Raw genomic sequence first — 21973 nt, 5'->3', positions numbered from 1 at the left:
ACCAGGCTTGGTGCATGACTAGCAGTACCTCTGAGAAGGACATATGGTTTCCACCTCTGAGGGCATCCAGGATGATCCTGAGCCCTTAAAACTGGACAGGTGGCAGTGTGTGCTGCGCAACATTACAGATTCCCCAGGACAGCTACCTCAACAAAGGGACAATCCTGGGAAAACCTGGGCAGGTGGCAAGTCTAGGCTCCAAGCCTAACTCCCTGGTTACTCAGTGAGGGAGGGACAGGAAGAGGGCACTGTGGAGGAAGAGGACGGACAGATAGTGGGCTGGGAGAGAAGGAACAGCTATAAGCATGGAGATGAGGAGAAGGGATGAAAAAAAAAAAGAAGAGAGGAGAGAAGAGGATGGAGAGGATACCTCATGGCTATGAACAATGAGCGCCTTGATGGACCCAACCCAGACCTGCCACCCCGCCTCAGGTAGGAAAATTGACAGTAACAGGCAGAAGTGAAGGAGAATGGGAAACGTGTGAGCAATATTTCGAGACATTCTTTTTCTGGGTAAGACCCATCACTCCTCTTCCTATTCCCTGCATCAACTAGACTTGTAAGGCCAGACCCTCAGCTGATGTAAATTGGCATAGTTCCAGTGAAGTCAATAGAGCAACATCAATATACAACAGCTGAGGATCTGGCCGATTATTCACAACTCCAGCAAATTCTGCGTCTTCCCCTCTGTCAGAGTTCCTGGGCTAACTGCCTCTCTGACTCCTTCCTGGTCTTTATGGGTGCACTTCCTCCAGGTCTCATGGATAGAGTCAGCACATCTTTCAGGGTGGAATCACAGTTCTCCCACTCTCAGACTGGCCTTGAGCTGCAGTCCACTGGTATTAATCTTGATTATCTCATCAGATTCAATTTAGGCTTAGCACCTACAGTCCACTCCTGTCGGGAGCAATGACCAATGATATCCAATGACCACAAACAGCCTTTTAAAGCAAAGTATTGTTTATTTAGAATAAAAGCATTTCAGAGAAAAAGCTCTTAAAATTACAAACAGACTCTATGCATGTCTAGCTTACCAGATGCCAATCTACCTTCCACCTGGAGATCCTGGTAAATTTAAGCTGTTTACAGACATCCCAAGACCTCTGGGAACTGGGTGACAGTCTGTTCCCTCAACTCACAAACCAGTTCACTCTGTCTGCTTTATGGATAGTGTCTTTAAATCTTGGTCAGTTGTTTGATCACCCCCCTTTCCCAGAGTCCAAGTCACTATGTAACTCAGGGGTCGGCAACCTTTCAGAGGTGGTGTGCCGAGTCTTCATTTATTCACTCTAAGGTTTCGCGTGCCAGTCATACATTTTAACATTTTTAGAAGGTCTCTTTCTATAAGTCTATAATATATAACTAAACTATTGTTGTATGTAAAGTAAATAAGGTTTTTTAAATGTTTAAGAAGCTTCATTTAAAATTAAATTAAAACGCAGAGCCCCCCGGACCGGTGGCCAGGACCCGGGCAGTGTGAGTGCCACTGAAAATCAGCTCGCGTGCCGCCTTCGGCACGCGTGCCATAGGTTGCCTACCCCTGATGTAACTGTTTATAGCCCCTTGATCTGTTACTCCTAGCACTAGCTACACAAGTCATGTAAATTCGTTGGAAGCAAGATGTTGGGAGTATCTGCTCTCCCTTTTGCAGCCTGCCCTGACCTTGGCATTTCCAGCGAGAGCTGCCCCAGGCACCACAGGTCACACCCTGTAGTGGGAGAGCGAGACAAACAGGGACCAAGGTCCTGGCAGCCAAGACCACTGGACTGTTACAGCGATAAGCACACAGGAAACAGTACATCAGGTCTGTCAGTACTCACGGTGTGTAGCCCACTGTTTCCTGTGTGCTTATAACTGGGCCCTTCAGCATGGCCCAGTTTGTTTCCCCTTCCTGACCCAGGCCCTCCAGTACTGGTCCTCATAACTGGGCCCTTCAGCATGGCCCAGTTTGTTTCCCCTTCCTGACCCAGGCCCTCCAGCATGACCCCATCTGCTTCCTTTGCTACATCATGGGTACTGGGCACCCCTCCTTCCCTCTTCCCTGCCCGTTGTTTTTGGTTTTTACTGATTTTCACCCTTTTTAAAATTTTGGAATAAATAATAAGAAATTCCCAGGAAACTTTAAACGAAATAACTGAAAACTAAAGACCCTATCCCATTAACCCAATATACTTATACAGGCTCTCTCAATGACAAGGTCACATACAGCATGACTACAGCTAAAGGCTTGGGGTGTCACACAGTGTGCTGGTTGCGTTGTTGTGTGCGTGGTTCAGAAGAACAGCAGCAGTTGGGCCAAGTAATTCTCCAGCTGTGTGGTCTCTTGTACAACCAATGAAATTGTTGCATGCAAATTATCTGTAGAATAAGGGTAGTGATTGGTTAAGTTACCTCTGCTATGACAATGGTCTAGGATTCTTGGGGTGGCATATGCCTTGCTGTTGCCCGGGTGTAATTCTTAAAGTCAAAATGGCCGAGAACTTAAAAACTGGATGGCAACAGACCATGAATCCCCGGGACGATCAAACCTAGTAATATTCTAAATAAAAAGAGCTCTCACTCATGCTTGTAGCTGTTTCCATCACTTCACACTGACTCAGCAGACACTCTAGGCTTCAGAGTGACAATCCTGGAATTGTATTATATAGATTACGTGGCAGCTCCATGTCTGCCACACCCTCTTCATCCCTTTTCCTCATTTAATTCTGAATGAGCTAAAAAGGCAAATGCCTCCCTATTGCTTCTTACTAGGGCTTTGCTGTTGTCCCCATTAGGGCATAAGCAGCATCTCCCCCTGTTCACACATGCATGTTTTTATTTACATTATTTCAACAGCTGTACTTAAAGCTCCTAGACTTCCAAAATTGTACTGACTAACTTGGAATGGTGTGGTTTAGCTAGGGCAGAGCAGTACATTTTTCACACACTGTCCCTTTCCCTCGACTCTCTTAATCTTCATGCACAAATTGCCCTATCCTTCCCACACACACCTGGAAATGCAGGCATGTATTGTCTTGCTGCCTTCTCTCCAAGCCCAAACTGGAAATTCAGAGCTACCACCTCGAGACACTGTTTTGTTGATTGTGGAACCGACACACATTCCCATTATATTTGACCATCAGAGAAAGTTAATCTTGCCAGATGTTATTTGAGTTTTCACAAGAGCTGCGATGAGTGGGTAGGGCCATGGAAGTCTGTGCATCCTAGCCCGACTCCAGAGTCTAGTCCAAGGGAGGGCAAACTACGGCCCACGGGTTGGATCTGGCCCATCAGGGCTTTCAGTCCGGCCCACGGGATTGCCAGCCCCGTGGCGCACCAGGGCTAAGGCAGGCTCCCTGCCTGCACTAGCCCCGCGCCACTCCCAGAAGTGGCTGGCACCACATCCCTGTGGCACCTGGGGCTGGGGCAGAGGGTTCCATGCGCTGCCCTCGCCTGCAGGCACCGCCCCCCACAGCTCCCATTGGCCGTGAACAGGGAACCGCAGCCAATGGGAGCTTCAGGGGTGGTACCCACAGGCGAGGGCAGCGTGTGGCGGAGCCACCTGCCAAACCCCACCCCCAGGAGCCACTGCCGGACATGCTGGCCACTTCCAGGAGCGGTGCAGGGCCAGGGCAGGTAGGAAACCTGCCTTAGCCCCACTGTGCACCACTGCCACCCCGGAGCCGCTCGAGATAAGCGGCGCCGGGCTGGAGCCCGCACCCCGAACCCCTTGCACACTGCACCCCAACCCTCTGCCCTGAAATCCCTCCTGCACCCCCCACCCCCTGCCCCAGCCCTACATTCATGGCCCTGCATACAATTTCCCCACCCAGATGTGGCCCTTGGGCCAAAAAGTTTGCCCACCCCTGGTCTAGTCAGAGAGAGAGAAATGGGTTTGCTGCAGAGACTAGTGCAAATTCAGCCCTGATGTCCAGGAAAGTTGCACCTGCTAACACCAGAGCTGAATCTGGTTCAGTGACTCTTTGCTCAAGCCAAAGAGCACATCCAATATTTTGTTTACAGCCAGATTCCATCCCCTCCCTTGCCCTTTTGCAAGACTGTGGGTATGTCTACATACCAAAAGCTCTTTAGCTGGATTCAAGCTCGTTCAGGTAGACTAGCCCATACACAGATTTTGCTGTGTGGGGACCCATTCTTAGTCACTCTTCAGTTCAAACCATGAACATGGAACCCTTCTGCCAGGTGTTGTTGGCAGCAAAAAGGGCCAGGCTCAATTTTCTAGTTGTTCTTTTTAAAGACTTAAATAACACAGTTGAAGCCCGCACTCAGAAACCTGGGAAACATATATACCACCCAGGGGGTCTGGGTAGGCAACGACTTCTCCACTTGCAAGCATTGTGTCCAGGGGTTTAAAACAAAGAACTTTATGGGAGGGGGGAGGGGACACAACAGAATAAACTTGGGAAAGGCAGCAATTAATACATTAACAAATTCCCTGAGGTAAGACTCCCAACTGCCCAGCGTGTTTTAACAATAATCTCAACCTCTGTCCTCCTCTTGCAGTTGTGAGCTGCTAATGAGTTCTAGTATCACCTCCTCCCCACTCGCAGTTTGCCATCCTGGGTTGGTGTATTGCAAGGATTCTGGCAGGTCAGTGCTGCTCTATCACCTGACCCATCTGAAATTATTTCAGCTTCGATTGCTGGGTAGAGAGGCCTGCATCTGAGTCTCTTTCCCTTAGGTAAGCTGCAGCACTCTGCAAGCCATTTCAGTTCTACCCTATCCCTCACCTCAAAGCCATCTCTGCTCTGGGTTGTCTGTTGCCTCCAAACTCTCTTAATTTAGCTCTTTAAAGAGGAATCAGTTGTGTCAGGGAGCCTTGACTATGTCTTTACCACCAGAGAGACAATTGTAGCAGAAGATAAAAACCTCTTGTCAGTCTTGCCCAAGCTCCCATATGCCCCTGTGCATGACTACAGCTTACTCTCTAGGTTTCAGGGCTTACAAAACTGTATTGGCATGATGTGTTATAACTGTTTCCAAAGTGTAAAAAGACCAAAACATCAGGTCTGTCAGAGGTGGATACAGTGCTTTAAGCAATCATTAAGACTGTTTTTCCTTCTACCTGCAGACTCCAGCATCCCTTCTCAAACCAATGCAAGGAACCCCCTGTCCTCTCCCCACTGCATTAGTACAGATTGCTATTGGCATTTTTTATAGTTAAAGGGTTCTTCGAGGGAGTGAGAGGAGGAAAACACCTCACACAATATTACAATATTTGCCTGTGAGAAGAAATTATTTTTCCATTTTAGGCACCAGACAATTTAACTCAGTTTCCCTCAGGAAAGGCAATGCAAGACATGAAGAGCTACAGAAGCCCTAAATTGGTTCTGGGGATGATTAACAAGCTGTAAAGCCTTTCACTGCTAGCTTAAGGGTTCAAATCCAACCCCAAGCCCTTTTGAAATGGATAATTTGAAAAAACAAACCTTTCATCACTGGTTTTTAGGATATTTTGAATGCATCCCCCTAATCCACAGCCTCCAGCCATACTGGGTCAGAACAATGGCCCATCTAGCCCAGTATCCTGTCTTCCGACAGTGGCCAATGTCAGGTGCTTCAGAGGGAATGACTAGAACAGGTAATCATAAATCATCCCCTATTGCCCATTCCCAGATTCCTGCAAACAGAGGCTAGGAACGCAAACCTTTTTTAAATAAACCTATTGGTTTTGTGATGTAGAGGAGCAAGGCAGGTGGGTTATTAGCCACAACGAAGAGCAACCGATAGTGAGTTTTGTCTGGTTTTGACTAGGAGTCAGGACATCTGGGGCCAGATTTTTGGTTATTCCGTCCCTGCATTTGGGAGTGGGGGAAAGCCACCTTTATGCTCCTCATATTCCGGAGCTATGGAGAGCCAGGCTGGCCTCAGGGCTGCTCTAACTTACACTCTGTTTCCTATGGCCTCCTATGGGCATCAGAGAATAGTCACAGCATACTGTACTTCACCGAAGCCCCCGTTCCATCCTATATGGGCCCTGGGAAGCAGAGAATAACCATAGCAGTGTGCTCTGACCCTGCTCCCAGTCTACCTCCTGAGGGCCTTGGGAGCACAGAATCGCATCAGCACAGTGTGCTCCACCCCGACCTATGAGATCTGGGGAGCAGAGAATAGCCACAGTACAGTGTGTTCTGGTCACACACCCCAAACCATCTACAGCTGGGGCTGGGAGCAGGGTCAAGGCAGATCCCTTATGCCAGCTCTATACCAGCCAGTGGGCTGTTTATGCTCAATTTAAGGCCAGAGCAGGGTAAAAGGGCCTTAGCGTAAACAAGAATCCATTCCTGGCTCTGCCCCGATTCACTGTGTGACTCAGACAACTCAGTTCCTCCATGTCTCCCATGGTAAAATGGGGGCACTATTACATAGGCGCCAACTTTTCCCGACACTGGTGGGTGCTCGATCCCTCCTGCCCTGCCCCCATTCCAACCCCTTCCCCAAAGTCCTTGCCCCAACTCCACCCCCTCCCTGCCCCTATTGGATCCCTTCCCCAAATCCCCACCCTGGACCTGCCTCTTCCCCAAGTGCACCGCCTTCCCCCTCCTCCCCCTGCCTCCCAGTGCTTGCCACCATGAAACAGCTGTATAGAAATATAGATTGTAAGTGATTATAAGCAGCAGGCATAGAGATCAAAGTTGGTTACTTAAGAAATAAAAATAAATTTGCAGTCTAAGTTCTACAAACTATGCAGGATTTGTCTGAAGCAGTGTCTCCCTCTGACAGATGGTGCAAGCAGGTTACAGGTCTTCAAAACACAGGCTTGGGACTCTTTTACAGCCTGGGGCCACCTTCCTCCAGTTCAAAGTCTTTGTCCTCCAGCCGTGTTTCCTGGTGTTGACACCATTTAGGCAAACTAGGCGGCCGCCTAGGGCGCCTAGTGGTTGGGGGTGCCTAAAAGCCCGCTCAGGTGAGGAGGTGGAGTGGAGGTGAGCTGGGGCGTGGGGAGGGCCGCCTGCAGTAACAGGGGGGTTGCACAGGGGAACCGCTCCCCGCCCCAGATCACCTCCACTCTGCCCCCTCTGCTGAGCACACAGCCCCCGCTCTAAGTCTCCTCCAATCGGCGCCGCAAGCCTGGGAGGGGAGGAGAATTAGAGCGGCGCCGGCGTGCTCAGTGGAGGAGGCGGAGCTGAGGTGAGCTGGGGTGGGCTCCCCAGGCGGGGTTAGCTGCCGCAGGGGGGGGGGGAAGTCTCCCCAGGCGGGGTTAGCTTCCACGGGGGAGGGGGATGGAGTCTCCCCAAGCGGGATTAGCTGCCGCAGCGGGGGGGGGGGGCTCCCTGGGTGGGGTTAGCTTCCGCGGGGGGAGTCTCCCCAGGTGGGGTTAGCTGCCATGGAGGCGGGCTCCCCGGGTGGGGTTAGCTTCCGCTGGGGGGAGAGGGTCTCCCCGGGCTAGGTTAGCTGCCGTGGGGGGGGGGTCTCCCCAGGCGGGGTTAGCTACCATGGAGGGGGGGGTAGCTGCTGCGGGGGGGGGCTCCCCGGGTGGGGGGGTGGCAGGCTCCCCGGGTGGGGGGCTGGGTTAGCTGCCACAGGGGGGCGGGGTTAGCTGGGGGGGGCGCGCAAGGTGGAAGTTTCGCATTGGGCGCGAAACTTCCTTGCACCGGCCCTGGGTGTTGAGTTGTGGGGGGAGTGAGGCCAAGTGATGATGTCACTTCCCCTCTTTTATAGTTTCTTCGAGATTGCTGGAAAGATCTATGCTGTGATGTGGGGGTCAGTTAGTCCCCATTGGTCAAGCAGTCTCCATTGCATATATGCTCTCTCTGAGAATTCTCCATTGCATACAGTCTCTGGGATAATGGATTCTTTCCTAGATGGGTGTTGATGAGCCATTAACACTGCCTAGCTACTCCACTGTTGTACCTGAAAGGCTGGTTGTGGGTGTTCCCAACCTCAAAACATATTTCAGTAACATATACTGCAATTACAATCCAACAGAATGCTAATGTTCAACAGATCAAGACTTTTAAAATGATACCTCGCAAGGTATACTTTGTACGAAACATATCATAATCATATCATCACGGTGAATATGGGGGTGCCAGAGTGCTACTATGAGGTACAGAATGTCACACTATCCCTCAATCTGCCCTTCCTGTAGGAAGCCCCAAACTAGGTTCATCTCCACTTGCTGTTTGTTGCTGGCAGCAGTTACACTGTGGCTGGGATTTGTAGCTTGGGCTAGTAAAGTAGTAAATATTAGAGCTAGTCAAAATATTTCCAACAGAAGAGCCCTCTCCCTGTCACCACCCCCCAGAAAATGCTGAATCAACAAAATCAAAAAACTTTTGAGATATCATATTAGATTCACTAAAATATTTGACAGCAACATTATCAGAGTATTTCAACAAGGTCAAAACGTTTCATTTTGACTTGTATATTATATCATCATTTAGAATTAAATATAAAAGCCAGAGGAAAAAATTGGAAATAGGAAATTTTTGGTTCTACCAACCTTTTATTTCCCCCCCTCACGCCAATTTTGCTGCTGAAAAAAGGAATAGAGAAATGGGTCAGAAATAGGTGGATGGGAGGGAATGTTCACCCACAGACAATTTTTTTGTTTAGAAAACATTCCATTTCAAAGGTTTTCTGAACCAAAAACTTTCATTCCCCCCCCAAATACACATATACACACCTGTACTCCCTAATTTTCTCTGTCAATGTCAATGGGACAACTCATGGTAGCAAAATTAAGCACATCAGTGAAATATGTGCAGGATTAGGGTCATGATTAAGGCTATCAGTCACGGAATCCATGACTTCCAACAACCTCCGTGACTTCAGCCTGTGGTGGTTGGGAGCTGCAGGGTCCCCCACCGCCCATTGGGGCAAGGAGCTGAGAGGTACCTCCGCCGCATCTGGTGGCCCCCAGAGCTCCCAGCCTCTGGAGGAACCCCCCCGAGCTCTCCCGGACACCAGGGGAAACCCCACAGCTCCCAGCCACTGGGGGCGGTGGCAGCAGAACCCCCGAGCTCCTGGCTGCCGGGAGCGGCGGTGGCGGAACCCCTAAGCTCCTGGCCCCCAGAGCTGCGGGTGGCAGAGGTACCTGTAACAGGGTGCTGGCTAGGAGAAACAAGCCAGGCCCCTGTTAGCCCTGTTCCAGAGGAAGAAGGGTATTATTTGGGCTGGCTGAGGGGCCATGCCCTAATTACCAGAGTGGATCCACCTGCAGGTGTGGGTAGCCAGCCTGCCCTATAAAGCTGGCTAAGAAACAGGAAGGAGACAGGAAAGGGAGGAGTGTGGGCTCTAGATCCCTGTTGGCTGGGAAGTTCGTAGTCTCCCAGAGTGTTGGTCTCTGTAAATAATAGGTGGTGGGAATGGACACAAACAATAGGACACGGGTGCTGCACTTCAGTTGGTCTCTGATGGCGTTTGTGGAGGGGCTGAGAGCGGGCACTGCTACATGACCCCACAGCTCCAGCTGCCGAGGGGGGTGGGGGAATCCTTGAGCTCCCAGCTGCCACGGCCCCTGGAGCTGCGGGCAGCGGAGGTACCCCACAGCCCCCAGCTGCTGCAGGTAGCTCTTAGCCCCTGCACAGCTGCTCTGCCTCAGGCGATGTGGGGACCTGCAGATCCCCATTTTGTCATGGATATTTTTAGTAAAAGTCATGGACAGGTCATGGCTTCCATGAATTTTTCTTTTTTGCCCGTGACTTTTACTAAAAATATTCATTACAAAATCATAGCTTAGTCATGATCTCCAGAGCTGGTTGAAAAACAGAATAGTTTTGGGGGAACATTTTCAAAATAATTTTTAAAAGGGAGATTTTGTTTGTTTCTTTGGGTTTTTTTTTTTTTTTTGGTAGAAAATTTTAATCAGAGCTTTTCTGCTTTCAAAAAAATGTTCAAAATGGACGTGTTTTGGTGTTCTCCTCCCATGCTTCCCTTTTTCCATTTTGCTGCTAGAAAAGAGGAAACACCCCCTGGAATTTGGGGGCTTCATCCCCAAAACATGGAAAGTTTAAAAAAACCACAACATTTTCAATTTTTTAAAAAAAGGCCAACTTTCAACATAAAAAGTGTCGAAAAAAATTCAACCAGCTCTAATCATGGCGTTTGTTACACAGGAGCTGATTGTTCCTGGCATACGCACTGCTGTTTATTTTTCCCGGGGGGAAGGTGCTCCGCCCCTGCTCCGCACCAAGGCCCCATCACCACTCCGCCCCTTCCCCTGAAGCCCTACCCTCGGTCCACCTCTTCACGCCCCGCTCCGCCTCCTTCCCCAAGGCACCCGCCTGCCACCGCTCTCCGTCTCCTCCCCTGAGGTCCCTGCCCGCCCGCCTCTCTCCATCCTCCCCCAAGCACCTCCCTCAGCCACCAAACTGCTGATCGGCAGCAGCACGGAACAGTTGTACTGGTGGGAGCTGAGCACCCACTTTTTTTTCCCCGCGGCTGCTTAAGGCCCGGAGCACTCACGGAGTTGGCGCCTATGGTTCCTGGCATGGGAACATTTCCCAGGGCAGAAATCCTCCTTCCCCCTTATTCTATTTGCTTTCCCTCCTTGTCTGTCTAATTATGTGCCCTCCCACCTGCTTCTGTTGCTTAGAGAGGACTAAGTGGGAAAATCAAGGGCTTTTTCTTACCACAGAGAAAAGCTCCATGTGCCCAACACATGAGCTAATAGACTGCCACCTTAGGTCCCCCTTCAGGAAGCTATTTTAAGTGTGATGCCTAAGTATAAATATGAGTAACTGCAATGCAAGTGCTAGGGTGGGGCCTGGGAGGCCAGGGTTTTGTTCCCAGCTCTGCCACAAAAATTCTTTTCCGGATTTTGAACAATAATTTCCAAATTAGACTGTAAATTTACAGCTACCTACTGTAGGGTGCACCAGCAGTAGAAGTGGCAGGACTTGGCTTTGATGAATAGAGGATCTTTCATTAAGGCTGCTGGACACAGGCACTCCCTGAGTGTGCTGTCTAATTTCATCACTAGGGGTCTCCATAAATCTAATCAGCTTTTTGACAAATTTTTCGTGTCAAAATAATTCATCCAGTTCCAGAGTTTTCTGATCTCCAGTTTGTTGTATTCTGTGCAACAAAGTAAAGGGGAAACAAATCTGTCCAGAAAGGGAGAGCCTCTGGAATGGAAAGGCAGCAGCTGAGAAGGGCAAATGCAAGCTGAATAGGTGTTATTCAGTGCAGTGTCGCCGGTGCATAGTGTGGGGATCAGGAGAGGAGCTTCACCAGGAATAACCCTGTGAGGACTGGGAGGAGGAGAAGCCCAGATGGTCCTGGAGTTGTGCCAGCCGCAAAAGGGGCTGGTCCCTTAGCTGTGCCACTTGCACTGGGGGCTGGTCCCTTAATCGGACTGGTTACACTAGGGGCTGGCTGCTTAGCTGTGCCACTTGCACCCGGGGCTGGTCCCTTAGTCGGTTCAGACTTGCCAGGGGCTGGGCTGCATGTGGCTGTGGTTATCTTCATGTTGTCTCCGAAGGGCCCTGAATCTCCTTTTAAAAGGTTGCAGGCGGATTCAGTGGCGCAACCCTTCATGGTGGTCTGTATAGGATATGAACCTGCCCCTGGAAAAAGAAGCAGCTGGTCAGTGTCAAGGGACTTTTGTCTCCTTCTGTCGCCATTACCCATAAATCCACACCTCCTGCCCATCTTAAACACTACAGCCTCAGCTTCCTCCTCTGCTCTGTTCCCTGCACTTCCATCTAGGCCTCCCCTTTGCTCAATTCCCCAGAGCTGCATGTAAGTCCTCCATGGCCTTCACTTCTTCGTCTGCTCTGCTTCCCCCTTCTCATCTAGGCCCCAACAACCTCCCCCTCCACGGCTCTGATGCAGGCTCACTATGTGTCCTTGGACAAATCACTGGGACTCCAGATCTAAAACCCACTGATGACACCCATTCACCTCTGGGCTTTATATTAGTCCCACTCTTCATTGAGCAACGAAACAATTGATGGTTGGTGGCAGGGAGTGGGATCTCTAAGAAAAGAGGCCTTGTGTTAATGAAGGGACCAGGCTGGGACTCATAATATCTGGATTCAATTCTTTGCTCTGCCACAGACTCCCAGGTTGGCCTTGGGCACATCACTTAGGTGCAGATTTTTCAAAGGAGTGTAACATAGGCGGCGGTTGAATTTTAACGGGATCTGGGTCCCTTACTCCCCAAACTCCTTTGACGATCCCAGCCTTAATCTCTCCGGGCCTCAGTTTCCTCATCCATACAATGGAGAGAATAATCGTTCCTTTGACTATTTAGATGGTAAAAGCTGTGGAATGGTGAATGGCTGTGTCTGTGCAGTACCTGGCACAACGGGGGACCCTCCCAATCTCAGTCAGGATCTGTGCAGCACCTAGCATAACAGGGCCCCCAATAGAAGAGATCTAGTACAAGGGGAAACAGACACAGAGGCTAGCCTGAGGTCACACAATAGGCCAGTTGCTGTCCGGCATTAGAACCCAGGTGTCTGGAGTCCAAGGCCAATCCCTTAGCTACCAGACCAGAGGTGTCGTCTGAGCGGAAATAATAAGAAAGCAAATAACATACCAGAATAAATAAATTCAAGTTACCCATTGTTATGCTTCCAGTCACTGCGATGCAATGGGTCTCAGATCCAGTGCAATCTAAGGTCGCTTCGCTGCATGGCAAGTTAAACACAGAAGAGCAGGCAGGGCAATGCCGACCATTTAGGATTGTGTTTGCTGGGGGCACTGTGAAGAAGCAGAGCAAATGCAGTCAACTTGGGGGACATTCCAGAATAGGCTTCAGGACAGAGAGAGCAGGTTAGGGTTGAACAGCTCAGCCCTACATCCCCCATACAGGAGCTCAGGAGACACTGGACGTAGCAAGGTTAGTGGCATGAGTTTGCAGCACAGACCAATTGAACCATGCCCCATGTGGAATCAGCTGCAGTTTGTGGCAGTCTAGAGCCACATTCACTTAATTCCACCTCTTCCCCCAGGGACCCAGTGCTATTCAATGGAGCACCCCCTGCATTCTCAGGGCTCAGTATAACTCACTGCAGCACCCCCTGTGGGGCAGGAGACTGTTCTCAGGGGCTCATTCCAGAAAAGAGGGGTGAAGGTGGGCAGAGGGGGAGGAGGGGGAATGAAGAGGAAGAATTGGTGTGGGAGTGTTAGCAGGGTGGGGAGATAGCGAGAGGGATACGTACTTGTAACGGAGGCTGTACTGCAGGCATCCCCCACACAACAGGTGGTGCTCTTCCTTATTGCCATTCCCTCCCCAAACCTCGTAACAACAGGGCTGGCTCTGCACTCACTGGACGCCATGCAGGACTTGGTTACCTTCTGTATATCAAATCCCACTGTACAGAAGGAGAAGACCGATGTTTACTCATCAACTCTGCCACCCTATCCCCATGCTCCTCAAAAAGACGGCTGTTTCATAGATTCATAGATTCTAGGACTGGAAGGGACCTCGAGAGGTCATCGAGTCCAGTCCTCTGCCCACATGGCAGGACCAAATACTGTCTAGACCATCCCTGATAGACATTTATCTAACCTACTCTTAAATATCTCCAGAGATGGAGATTCCACAATGTGTCTTTATCTTTAGTCTACCCAGGCAGAAACTGAAGCATGGAGACTTGCCTGAGGTCACAGAGTCAGTAATAGAACCCTGGAGGCCTGAGTCCTAGTCCACATCCTGCTCCAGCTCAGAGCTGGCCTTTGGGGAAAATGGCGCCCTGGGCGAACTTGTATTTTGGCACCTCTGGCCCCCGTGGGCACAGTCTCTCCCCATTGCCCCTAGCCACCATGGGCTCCCCATCCCCCATCACCTCTGGTCCCAAGGCTTCCCACTCCACCAGGGCCCTGCTGCCTTTCCCTCTCCCCTCCCCTCCCCCCAGTGCTTAATTTATATTGAAAGAGGAGCACAGCCCCAGCAAACCTCGGCACAAATTAAGAACTGTCTGGAGAGTGGCGGCTGCTAGCTGGGTGCCTAGCTCTGAAGGCAGTGCCGCCACCACCAGAAGCAGCGAAGTAAGGGTGCCATTGTATATGGTGTCTTGCCACCCTTACTTTTTGCTGCACTATACCCCCTTCACCCCACCCCCTGCATCCCCCTCCTGTGCCCCTAAACCCTGCACTGTGCTCCCTTTGCCCCGAACCCATGCACCCCCTTCCTGCGCGCCTAGCCCTTGCACTCTCCTCCTGTGCTCACATGGGGAAACTGACCTGGATGCAGGGAGCAGCTGACACTGCTTGCTCGCTCCCCCCCTCCAACGCTGCTCCTCCATGCATCCCTAGTGAGTCATGGGGGGAAGCGACGAGCAATGTCAGGGCTCCCTGCTCCCTGGTCACTTCCTCCCCCTGACCTGCATAAGGGGAGGGCAGGAGAGCTGCAGCTCCTGACGCTTGCCTCACAGCACAGCCCAGGTGGGGAAAGTGACCTGGATGCACGGAGCGCCTAGCGTTGTTCCATGCTCCCCCCATAGGCACCGACTCTGTGGGTGTTCCGGTTCTGGAGCACCCATGGGGAAAAAATGGTGGGTACTGAACACCCACCAGCAGCCCCCCTATCAGCTCCCCCCTCCTCCCCAGAGCCTCCCACCCATCGGCTACCCTGTGGATCAGTGTCTCCCTCTCCTTCCCTGTGCCTCCTTCCCGCCATGACCAGCTGTTTTGCGGCATGCAGGAGGCTGGGAGGGAGGGGGAGGAGTGAGGACACGGCGCTCGGGGTAGGGCGGAACTGAGTGGGAAGAGGCGGAGTGGGGTTGGGAAGAGGTGGGGCAGGGGTGGGGACTTGGGGGAAGGGATGGAGTGGGGGCAGGACCTGGGGGAGAGCTGGCGGTCGAGCACCCCCCCACACTTTGGAAAGTTGGCACCTAGGTTCCCCTCTTCACAGCCTCCTAGGGGGGTACAGAGGAATATTGGGGCAGAGGGCGAGCAGTATATGTGCGTCACTCCTTGCACCCCCACTCCTCTGCTGGGAGAAAGCAGGGAGAAATCTGGGCACTTCCCTCCACATGTCATAAGAACAGCCGTACTGAGTCAGACCAAAGGTCCATCTAGCCCAGTATCCTAACTTCCGACAGTGGCCAATACCAGGTGCCCCAGAAGGAATGAACAGAACAGGTAATCATCAAGTGATCCATCCCATTGCCCATTCCCAGCTTCTGGCAAACAGAGGCTAGGGACACCAGGGCCTGATGGAATGCATCCTAGAATACTCAAGGAGCTAATAGAGGAGGTATCTGAGCCTCTAGCTATTATCTTTGGAAAATCATGGGAGACGGGAGAGATTCCAGAAGACTGGAAAAGGGCAAATATAGTGCCCATCTATAAAAAGGGAAATAAAAACAGCCCAGGAAACTACAGACCAGTTAGTTTAACTTCTGTGCCAGGGAAGATAATGGAGCAAGTAATTAAGGAAATCATCTGCAAACACTTGGAAGGTGGTAAGGTGATAGGGAACAGCCAGCATGGATTTGTAAAGAACAAATCATGTCAAACCAATCTGATAGCTTTCTTCGATAGGATAACGAGTCTTGTGGATAAGGGAGAAGCTGTGGATGTGGTATACCTAGACTTTAGTAAGGCATTTGATACGGTCTCGCATGATATTCTTATCGATAAACTAGGCAAATACAATTTAGATGGGGCTACTATAAGGTGGGTGGATAACTGGCTGGATAACCGTACTCAGAGAGTTGTTATTAATGGTTCCCAATCCTGCTGGAAAGGCATAACGAGTGGGGTTCCGCAGGGGTCTGTTTTGGGACCGGCTCTGTTCAATATCTTCATTAACGACTTAGATATTGGCATAGAAAGTACGCTTATTAAGTTTGCGGATGATACCAAACTGGGAGGGATTGCAACTGCTTTGGAGGACAGGGTCATAATTCAAAATGATCTAGACAAATTGGAGAAATGGTCTGAGTTAAACAGGATGAAGTTTAACAAAGACAAATGCAAAGTGCTCCACTTAGGAAGAAAAAATCAGTTTCACACATACAGAATGGGAAGAGACTGTCTAGGAAGGAGTACGGCAGAAAGGGATCTAGGGGTTACCGTGGACCACAAGCTAAATATGAGTCAACAGTGTGATGCTGTTGCAAAAAAAAGCAAACATGATTCTGGGATGTATTAACAGGTGTGTTGTGAGCAAGACACGAGAAGTCATTCTTCCGCTCTACTCTGCTCTGGTTAGGCCTCAGCTGGAGTATTGTGTCCAGTTTTGGGCACCGCATTTCAAGAAAGATGTGGAGAAATTGGAAAGGGTCCAGAGAAGAGCAACAAGAATGATTAAAGGTCTTGAGAACATGACCTATGAAGGAAGACTGAAAGAATTGGGTTTGTTTAGTTTGGAAAAGAGAAGACTGAGAGGGGACATGATAGCAGTTTTCAGGTATCTAAAAGGGTGTCATAAGGAGGAGGGAGAAAACTTGTTCACCTTAGCCTCTAAGGATAGAACAAGAAGCAATGGGCTTAAACTGCAGCAAGGGAGGTGTGGGGTTCCATTCGGAGCGGATAAAACACACGACCAATGTGGAATCATGTGTTTGTCACATGTATAGCCCCACACCGATTGGTTCAATTGTTCCTTACATAAGGCCTCATTTTATAACCACCAGGGGGCCTTACATAAGGCCATGATTTATTGCCAGGCAAGTGTCCCATCGTGACCCTTACCCTCTCATGGAACTTTACATCCCCACAGGGAGGTCTAGGTTGGACATTAGGAAAAAGTTCCTAACTGTCAGGGTGGTTAAACACTGGAATAAATTGCCTAGGGAAGCTGTGGAATCTCCATCTCTGGAGATATTTAAGAGTAGGTTAGATAAATGTCTATCAGGGATGGTCTAGACAGTATTTGGTCCTGCCATGCGGGCAGGGGACTGGACTCGATGACCTCTCGAGGTCCCTTCCAGTCCTAGAATCTATGAATCTATTCCCCAACAAATTATGTTCATCTATGTGTCTGACAATTTTGTTCTTTACTATAGTTCCAACCTGTCTGCTCAGTACTGAAGTCAGGTTTACCGGCCTGTAACTGCCGGGGTCTCCTCTGGGGCCCTTTTTAAAAATTGGCGTCACATTAGCTATCCTCCAGTCATTTGGTACAGAAGCTGATTTAAATGACGACAGTGAGTAGTGCTGCAGTTTCACATCTGAGTTCCTTCAGAACTCCTGAGTGAATCCCATCTGGTCCTGGTGACTTATTACTGTTTAGTTTATCAGTTTGTTCGAAAACCACCTCCTTATGACATTTCAATCTGGGACAGTTCCTCTGCTTCGTCACCTAAAAAGAGTGGCTCAGGTTTGAGAATCTCCCTCATCCTTGAGGGTCACCTGTGTGAGTTTGTGGCCCTCCCCTACCAGCCAGCAATGCCCACCTCTCACTGCTGCATAGCACCCTGGGCGGTTGTTCAGGTGGCCCACCCCTAAACCTGTCGCTGCTCCAACCCACTGGCCCCATTCCCCAAGCTGGGAATAGAACCCAGGAAGCCTGATTCCCAGCCTACCTCCTGCTCCAACCCCCTAGACCCCTTTCTTCACCCAGAACTTGGAGTCGAACCCAGTGTGCTCTGGTCCCTGGACCATGGTGGTGTGAGATCTGGCTCATCTACCTATTTGGGTTTCAAGCAGAAGGATGCCACAGGAATCTTCTCCAGAGCTGCAGGTCTTCATGCTGCCCCTGCAATTCCTGCCAAAGTCATTGCAAACCTCACACTGCAGACTGGCACCTAGAAAAGGAGAGAGAAAATTATTCATGTAGATTTGTCCCTTTCTTGCCCCCCCACTGTCCCCTGGGTTCTTAGGGAAAGCATCTGGTGCAACCTGCTTTCCAGTGCTGAGGTTTCTCTATTTCACTTCACACACACACACACACACACACACACACACACTCTCTCTCTCTCTCTCTCTCTCACGAACGTGAATTAGAGTTGGGGTCTCCAATGCAGCAAATTCTCCGTCCAGGGATTTATGCAAGCAGGGGCTGAAGGGAAGTCAGAAGAGGAATTCCACCTGCAAAATGCAATAAATTGAATGGTGTGATGTAAGTGTCATTAAGGGCCCTATGAAATTCATGGTCCATTTTGGTCAGTTTCACAGTCATAGGATTTTTAAAATGGTAAATGTCATTATTTCATCTATTTAAATCTGAAATTTCATGGTGTTGTAATTGTAGGAATCCTGACCGAAAAAGGAGTTGTGGGGTGGTCAAGGTTTTTGTTTTTTTTTGGGGGGGGGATTGGTACTACTTATTTCTGCACTGCTGCTGGCAGTAGCGCTGTCTTCAGAGCTGGGCAGCTGGAGAGCAGTGGCTGCTGGCTGGGAGCCAAGTTCTGAAGGCAGAGCCATCGCTAGCAGCAGCGCAGAAGTAAGGATAGCATGGTATGGTATTGCCACCCTTACTTCTGCACTGCTGCTGGTGGGGTGCTGCCTTCAGAACTGGGCAACCCCCCTCCAACTTCCTTCCAGTTCTTGGCATGTGAAGAGGATGGTCGGTGCTGCCCTCTGCTGCCTTCAGAACTGGGCAACCCCCCTCCAACTTCCTTCCAGTTCTTGCCAGCAGAGGGCAGCACCGACCATCCTCTTCACATGCCATTGCTGGACGCAGATGGGACATCCGTATCCAGTCTGAGCATTGGGGGCTGCCCCCCTGGCCTGAGCAGGGGCAGGGTTACAGGGAAGCCCGGCTCAAGCTCTCTGTGTGGGGAGGAAGCAGTGGGGCAAGACAATGGGCAAATTAAGTCGCCTACAAGTTAAGCCGATGCAGAGCCCCATACAACCTTCTGTTGTTCTGCAGACCCCCTTTCGACTGGCCCAGTGTAGCTGGGTCACCGCCCATAGACCCAGAACCATACAGGGGAGACCTACCCCTTCTCTCTGGGGGAACTGGTGCTTCTCAGAGCCCCTGCCATGAGGCTTTGGGGAAAAACTGCAGAAAGGAACTAGCTAGAGACTCCAGCCGGGAGCAGCAGGGGACTGCAGCGGACTGGACTTTCCTCCCACCCTCTTCCTCTCTGCTCCCCCCTCCCTTCCTAAACCCACCCAAATAAAATCATGGCACGAACCTGCCCTTTGATGCCATCACATTGTTCACGCTCCACCCTTGCCCCAGCCTGGCTCTGTCCGGTCTTATTCAATTGTCCACATGGAAGGTCCGACTGCTACCACTTGTACAGCCCCTGGCACAATGCCATCCCCTATAATAAACATGATTAACAACAATAAAGGGAGTATAGATCAATCCTTTAAATTTGGCCCACAGTGGAAGAACAGCTTGGGCTATGTAGGGTAGCTTGGGAGGTTACCAGTAGAAAGTCAGGTCCTGTCTTGGCTACCATAGATGATGCTGTGGACAACTGGAGAACCAGGAGGTGTAAGACAGACACTGGGAAGGGACACCATGTTGGAAAAGGCCTAGTTCACAGCAGTCATCCTAGAGCAGGGGTAGGCAACCTGTGGCACGCAAGCTGATTTTCAGTGGCACTCACACTGCCCGGGTCCTGGCCACCGGTCCGGGGGGCTCTGCATTTTAATTTAATTTTAAATGATGCTTCTTAAACATTTTAAAAACCTTATTTACTTTACATACAATAGTTTAGTTCTATGTTATAGACTTCTAGAAAGAGACCTTCTAAAAACATTAAAATGTATTACTGGCACATGAAACGTTAAATTAGAGTGAATAAATGAAGACTCGGCACACCCCTTCTGAAAGATTGCCGACCCCTGGGCTAGAGGCGCTCCTCTTCCAACCCCAACAGAACAAGACTGGATCGGGCCGGTATTTAAAGGACAACAGTCAATTGGAAGCAGTAGTGTGGAAAAAAAAGGAGAAAGAAAACAATCTTTATTCATCTCTAAGCAGTACACAAGGGCAGCGCCGTCCCTCCTGCTGTCACCTGCTCGCCAACTTTCACCTGCAGTCATCCAGTGTGCAGCCAGCAGTTTAATGATTCTCATGCTCTGCTGTGCCAAAGCCCATGCAAGTGAGTGGAGGCAGATTCCAGGCCCCCGGAGGCTGCAAGCCAAGACGGGTGCCGGCTTTCGGAGCCTTGCTCGCACTGGGTGATTGTGCAGCATTGGATTTCCCTAGGATGGGGGGAGAGCGAAGGCTCAGGGGCTGGCTCCAGGGGAGGCAGCCTCGGGCAGGAAAGCAGGCGGGAACCGTATGGCTGGGCCAACCTGACTCACCGCAGATGGGAAGCGAAGCCCGGCCGTGGCACAATCGGCAGCTGGTCCCATATCCAATAGCCCAGGGACTGCATGAACCAGCGTTCCCTGCTTTTTCTGTGTGCTAGGACCTGGTTCTTTACTCTGTCTTTATTCACCTCCCCTCCCCCACATACTGCCTATGATGCCCATCATCTGAGGGTTAGCTCACTGCTCCCCCTCACCTCCGCTGCCAGCCTAAAGTAAGGGGGCCCTGGCACAGGCCCTATTGGGGCCCCGCAGACCAGCCATAGCAGCAGAGCCCGCCTGTTCTGAGGCCACGCTAGGAGGGTCACAGCATACAAAGCACAAACACACCTGTGGACAGTCTTGTTTTATTGTTTACACAGTCAAGACTATAGACACATTTTAGAGTTACAGTCATTGCAGCATTGAGGACAGACACTGCCACCACCCACACCGAGCGCCCTTGAGAGCAGCTCCTACCAGCAATTCCTTTGGCATTGTGTACTTTGGACTTGCACCTGCATCCCCGTCCCCATCCGTCTCAGGGACAGTGGGGAGATCTCAGCCCAAAGACCGGTCTAGGGATTTGTTCATGCTTCCAAAAGGCTGAAGCAGATTCAGATAGACCTGTACCCAACCTTCCTGCACCCACAGGCACTGATCTGTGGCCAGTGTAAACCACACTCCGCTGCTCCTACACGCAGGTACCTTCTGGAGATGGAAATTCTTGTCTCCAGGGATAGCTTTCAAGCCCAACAGGTGATGAGACCTGCAGTCCCCCCAGCAGAGTCTGCCTGAGAATCACAGAGCTGCCACTACAGTTACTCTTGCTTCAAATTGTGCTTCCATCTCCCTGGGACTGGGATGGCAAAGATCCACTGAAATCCAGGGTCAGTACTGACCGGGGCGGGACCCAAGCCTGAGGAGTGCTATATCATCGTAGCAGCTACGGGGCCTAAGCAAGGCTCAGACCCCAGTGGGGGATGCCCCTCAAATCACCACCCCCAGGATTCAGTTATCCCCCATATTGGGCCTTTTCTCACCCCCTTCTGGAACAAAGGGGCTGGAGTCTCTGCCCAGGTCACGCAGGTGAGAGGCAGCTGGCGCAGGCCAGCCCAGGTGGGAGCATGCCCCTGCAAAGCCCTACCTGTTACTGCGGGCTGGATCTGACCCTGGATCTGGGGGCATAGCCGCTGGTTCTTGGAGCTGGGATGCCCTAGAATTATTTCCAAGGCAACGGCAGAATGGGTCTATCCTTCGGGGGGGAATTATGGGCAGGCCTTGGAGGACTAGCAGCAGATACCCCCAGCTGTGCTAGCTGGCCCAACCTTAGAGCAAACTGGGCCAGAGGGTTTTGTAGGTGGCTGGGCTAAAACCCAGGTTATCTGCCTCCCCTGAGGGAAGGAGACTGGCTGAAGGTCACCGTGAAGCTATGGCAGAGGTCAAGAGGCCCATGCTACAGCCCAAAGACAGCCGCGCTACCGGCAGTACAGCTTGTGCCTCTAGAGCCGGCTCACCCGCGGCTCCGGTTTCTTCCCTCACCTGGAGTAATGATCCTGCCTGCCACTGGTTGGTTGCCATGGAGACGGCTGCCAGAGGAACACTAAATGCCCTGAAGCGCATGTTTCGTGCCAATGTCCCCAGCAGCGAGAGCAGCATTAAAAATATCCCCCCCCCCCAGCAAAGGGAGTTCACCCGGGGATCAGCCAGGGCTTGTTCTCACCAGCGAGCGGCTCGGTTCTCCCAACACCCCCCACTGAACCCTCAACTCAGCCTGAGTCCTGAGAGGGCAAACGAAGGGCCTCCAAAAGCCCAAGTAAAACCAGCGTTAAAGAGCCAGCTTGAGTAACAGAAACGCTCATCCCCTGGCCTAGGG

General features: G+C 51.0%; 1 protein-coding gene across 1 annotated transcript; it reads right to left on the bottom strand.

Annotated features, from left to right (window-relative positions):
- Positions 1-11160: 11160 nt before the first annotated feature.
- On the bottom strand, positions 11161-21720 carry LOC135893296 (phospholipase A2 inhibitor and Ly6/PLAUR domain-containing protein-like). Its single transcript, XM_065421095.1, has 5 exons — positions 21615-21720; positions 17535-17651; positions 13116-13268; positions 12514-12654; positions 11161-11513 (listed from the first exon to the last, which is right to left on the bottom strand). The coding sequence occupies exons 1-5, from the start codon at positions 21718-21720 to the stop codon at positions 11161-11163; spliced, it is 870 nt and encodes a 289-aa protein (XP_065277167.1).
- Between the last annotated feature and the right edge of the window lie 253 nt (positions 21721-21973).

The sequence above is a fragment of the Emys orbicularis genome, chromosome 21 (assembly GCF_028017835.1).
Source record: "Emys orbicularis isolate rEmyOrb1 chromosome 21, rEmyOrb1.hap1, whole genome shotgun sequence".
NCBI lineage: Eukaryota > Metazoa > Chordata > Testudines > Emydidae > Emys > Emys orbicularis.
The sequence above is the reverse complement of the archived record's forward strand: the minus strand, read 5'-3'. Positions and strand labels throughout refer to the sequence as shown.